The sequence below is a fragment of the Carya illinoinensis genome, chromosome 5, assembly GCF_018687715.1.
Source record: "Carya illinoinensis cultivar Pawnee chromosome 5, C.illinoinensisPawnee_v1, whole genome shotgun sequence".
Lineage (NCBI taxonomy): Eukaryota > Viridiplantae > Streptophyta > Magnoliopsida > Fagales > Juglandaceae > Carya > Carya illinoinensis.
The window spans coordinates 13,042,442-13,047,339 of record NC_056756.1 but is presented as its reverse complement, the minus strand read 5'-3'; the positions used below and the strand labels follow the sequence as shown (position 1 = coordinate 13,047,339).

The 4,898-nt window shown below is 32.6% G+C and overlaps 1 protein-coding gene across 1 annotated transcript; it reads left to right on the top strand.

The window, feature by feature from the left end:
* Positions 1-2,142: 2,142 nt before the first annotated feature.
* Positions 2,143-3,595, top strand: LOC122311602. The gene is made up of 4 exons (XM_043126209.1): positions 2,143-2,801; positions 2,902-3,000; positions 3,127-3,288; positions 3,405-3,595. The coding sequence occupies exons 1-4, from the start codon at positions 2,718-2,720 to the stop codon at positions 3,444-3,446; spliced, it is 387 nt and encodes a 128-aa protein (XP_042982143.1). The 5' UTR covers positions 2,143-2,717; the 3' UTR covers positions 3,447-3,595.
* The last annotated feature ends 1,303 nt before the right edge of the window (positions 3,596-4,898 follow it).

Genomic DNA, 4,898 nt, shown 5'->3' with positions numbered 1-4,898 from the left:
CTGATATGACATTGTCCATCAACCATTAAATCAGTTGTTCTTTTTTTAATGGAAAATTAAATGTTAGCTTATTAATTAGATGATTGATAAATAGTGTCGTATCATGATATATAGTAATTCAACTATTGAATTTCATCTAAGGAGGTGTTTGACAAACTATTAACTCATTTAGTCAAACAAAAATGATATCGATAGAGTCACCGACAATTGGGTACCGTTAATTTTTTTTTTTTTTTTTTTTTTTCTGTTTTTTACTTAGTGATTAAAGAAGTATTTTTTTAGTGATGTTATGATTTTTTAAAAAAATAATAAAAAAATAAATGAAAAAATAAAAATAATAAAAAACGTTTTTGTTCTTCTCGTGACCAGTCTTGTGCTAAATCCACACTGCCCTTAATCAAATTATAAACCAACCCTAAAATAGAAGTATTTTTATTTTATACAATTAATTCGTTTAATTACAAAATAGCGTACGTATTTAGTCTTTTATGGAAACACGTAATGCTAATTTTGAAACTCAAAATAGCAAATTAAAAATTAGTTCTACATTTTACAGAAATTGACAACTAAGCACAAAAGAATTTTTAAACACCTTTTTATCTCCATTAATTTTAGAGTAATATTACATATAGTTATAAAGTGTGCAAGTGTTGTGCAGTTACTTTACAAAAGAGTGAGATCCACTATTAAAAAATTAATTTTTTTCTCATATGAATTTTATATTTATTTATTTTTTTCAAAATAATTATAAGACAATTTACATTCTTGCTATTATAATTATCATTTCTCGTTAATTTTCTCCCAAAAGAAAAAAGATGTAGCTGACATCACTTCATACATAAGAGAAAGGCTTCGTACTTTGAAAATTAAAAATTATATATATATATATATATATATATATATATCTATACTAATATATAAAGTGCGAATCGCTTAAGAACAGTATTTTCGTCCAACATTTTTATTTCCAATTTTACCCTTAGTTTTATTTGACAATTACGGTTATTTACATTCTACTTTTATTCTACTGATGCTTCTTTTGGTCTTTTTCCATACCCACACCGTCCCTACCCAAAACGGCGCCGTTTTGACACCACCAAAACCCTAACTATAAAAGCAACATAAACTCCTCTCTCCCTTCCAGATCTTTCTCGCCTGCCTCCCTTCTCTCTCTCTCTCTCTCTCTCTCTCTCTCTCTCTCTCTCTCTCTCTCTCTCCTCTGTTTCTTCTTCCGCGCCCCACCTTCTTCCGCTCCTCTTACATTTTTGTTTTCTCTTTGTGTTTAGATGTGTGTTTCATTTCTCTTCGGTTGCTTAGCCCTTTTTCTTTTTTTCTTTTCCCTCGAGATTCTCCTTCCCCACTCCCCCTTTCGTTCTCTCTTTGTTTTTGCTTCCCCGTGCCCTCCCCTCTTCTTCTCCTGCTTTTACATATTGTTTTGTTTGGTTTTTGCTTGTTTTTTTTTTTGCCATTTCATTTCAGATCTGTGGTTGATTTGCTGTATAAAATGGCATTTTGTGGGTGTTGCCGATTTTTTTTGTTTGTGTTTGGGATCCTCTTGTGGGTTGAAAGTTGGGATTTTTTTCGTCATTTTGGGACGGTTTCGATGGGTTATTGCGAGGGTTTGTTTGGTTGCTTATTTTTGTTTGCATTTTTTAGGGATTTCTTTGTGGGTTTTTCCAATTTTTTTGTTACGGTAGTCGATGATGCCTTGGCAGTGTTCTTGATGTTTTCATGTCTTCTTGGAGTGTTTTTTCAGATGGCTTCGAGTGTTCTTCCTATGTTTTCTTTTTAGTTTTCATCCCGTGGTTGATGATGAAGTTCTCTTCTTCTTTTTTTTCATTTCCTTTAAAGTATTTTTTTGTTTCTTACTTGTTTGGTTTGATGCTCTTTTTTTGTTTATTTTTTTTTTGCGTTTAGATATGTGTTCTTAATCTTTTTATCTTTTCCATTCATGTTTATTTTTTGTTTCATTTTTGGTTTATTTTCTTGCGTTTATTTACAGATCTGAATAGATTGTTGCGTTTGTTGTTACATTCATGTAGAAAAAAAAATTTCTTGGGTTTCATGTATATTCGATTAAAGTTTTTTTCCTTGCATCTCAGATTTGTAGAATAATTTTTTTTTTTTTTTTTTTTTTTTTGCGATCTGTGTTCTTAGACCTTTTCAGTTTGAAGAGATCGGTTCTTGGTTTATTTTCTTGCATATATTTAGAGATCTGAACAGTTCTGAAGATATCTGTTTGTTCTTTCATCTCTTCGTGTATATTCGATTAAGGTTTTCTTTTTCCTTGCGTTTCAAATCTGTGGAATACATTTTTTTTTTGCGATGTCTTGCTAGGGTTTTTCAGTTTTCGCTCCAAGTTTTTTTTTTTTTTGTTGATGCGTTTGATTTCTTCCAATTTTTTTTCTTGTTTATCGTCGTTTGATGTATATTACCTTTGTATTTTTCAAATCTACAAAACAAAAATTGTTTTTCTTTCCATTTTTGCTATCTGTGTTCATATGTTTTTTTTTTTTGGCTTTCCATTCAAGTTTATTTATTTTTTGTTCGGTTTGATTTGTTCTACTTTTTTGTTTCTTGTTCTTCAAATTTTGATTTATATGACTTATGTGTTTTTTTGATTTCTCCCCCACCAACGTATCTTTACTAACTGTGTTTTATTTTTATTTCTTAGTGTTCTGAGTACATACGAGCAAATCAGAAGATGCAATTTTTTGATGTGTTTCATTTTAGTTGCTGATATGCATAATGAAAATATTCCTGAGCTTGACAAGTTCCGAGCGCTTCAATCTCGATCTCAGGTCTCTTGCAAGCATTCTAGCACCGCTTTAGATTTTCTGCTTTTCTTTTTTAGGTTTCTTTGTAATTTCTTAATTTCTCGAAACGCTGGACGATTTGCAGATTACATTTTCGGCCGATGGAGCTCCTAAGGTACAAGATGAATATGTGGAGACCCAGTATTACAGGGAGTTGCACTCCATCGACAAACAGCATCACACGGTTCGATATCATTGATATCAACCCTTGTCTTACCATTTAGTTTATTTTCCGACGAAAGTTAATGATCTATTATTTTGGTTTCGAGATCTTGAATGCTTGTTGAGTTTCCATTTTTTGATTAAACAGACAGGAAGCGGGTTTATAAGGGGGGTGGGAGCAGAAGGTGAAGGTGGACACGAGGTACTTAAGTTGCAGAACGGCCAAGATGGCGCAGGTGGGGTGTCGTGCATTGAATCCAGAAGCAATCCTGCAACAAACGATTGGGTTCCAAAGATCAACAAAGATCAGGGACTGATTTTTCATGGTTTTTATTAGGATCTGATTATATTGGAAGAAAAAGATTTGAACCATAGTAAGTTGATAATCAAGAACTAACTGTTGTTTTGTTCTTTGAATGAACATAGGTCTTTGTCTCCTCAAAACCAAATCGGAGCGAGAGCTCTTAGATGTGTCGGTAGGAGGGAGCTTTCGAGAAAGGGACTTAGCACCAACTTTCCCTGTAAACTTTTTTAATTGATAGAGATTAGATGAGCATCATGAAAGTTTTAAAAAATTCACGTAATGGGTTTTCAACTATTCAAGCGATGACTTCTCCATTGTTCTTATCCGATTCCACCTGTACCGCCAAAAAATAGAATAGTTTTATTCATCATTAATAACGATCCTTGACCTTTATCCACTAATTTTCGTTTTGAATTGTGTTAATTTAGTGTTGAGAATTTGTAAATTTGAATTCAAAGCTGTCGATCATTATATAATTCAATTATTTATGGGCTCCATCGTTAGAAACGCCCAGAATTATCGAATGTAGATTAGCACAAACACTACAAGAAATATGTTATTTAGCCACGATTTTCCTCCCCATGACAACCGCTGGTGGGAAATAGATGGCTTATGCCACAACAAGTCAATAACGAAATGGGTATTTTGTTTAGTTTTTTAATAGTAGTATATTTCCTTCAGATATTAAAAAAAAAAAAAAAAAAAAAGAAAAACAAAGCTCGTGGCCGGAGCAAAACATGTGATCACTTAAATAAGATGGCCTGGGCATATGAAAAGTCTTATGGCTTTTTGTGGCGTTGGTTCAGTATTTATTTTTTTAGTTATTTACTTTTTTTTAAAATAATAATAATTAAGCCTTAGATTTGATAAATTCAATACGTTTGACACAGACAAAGCCAAAAATACTACTTTAGTATTTTATATTTTAATTGCATTTTTTTATTATTTAATTAATTAATTTCGGAATCACAAAATGTAAAATTGGAATTCAGTGCAAACAGGCGAGACTCACCGATATTAATAAATAATTATTCTCTAAATTATTGCCTGGGCCCTGGCCCCGGCCTCGGCCTCTTTTTTTTTCACAAGCTTCAAAAACGTGCGAGAATAGTGTATCGTTATTCCAATAGTATAATTGAATGATTGATTAATGGTGATTTTGGATGGGTTAGTGGGTGAGAGTTGGAGTTGGTGAATTTATTTTTTAATTCTCTTTTCCTTAGAGGCGGGGCCTAATATTACAGGGCCACTCGGGGATACCAACACAAGGTTCAGTCATTAGATTTGTTATTTTGTCTTACTAAATATCTTGTTGAACTTAAACAGTAGGGTTTTAAACTTTTTTTCCACAATAAAAATGCACATGCATGCCGGACCCTACCGAAATACTATTGGGAGCGATATGAGAGACGTCATTAGAAAAGAAAGGCTCTCTCATAGTATTATCTATTGTTACTTACATAGTGCAAAGTGGGGCTAATCAACATCACCTCTATCCACGAGCAAACATTTTCTTAGATGCCTCACCATGCCAAAAAGTCAACAGAAAGACTCAAAAGTCTCCACAATATTTCACGGGGACGTGGATATGTGTGCGCAACCAAATTTTGTTTTTT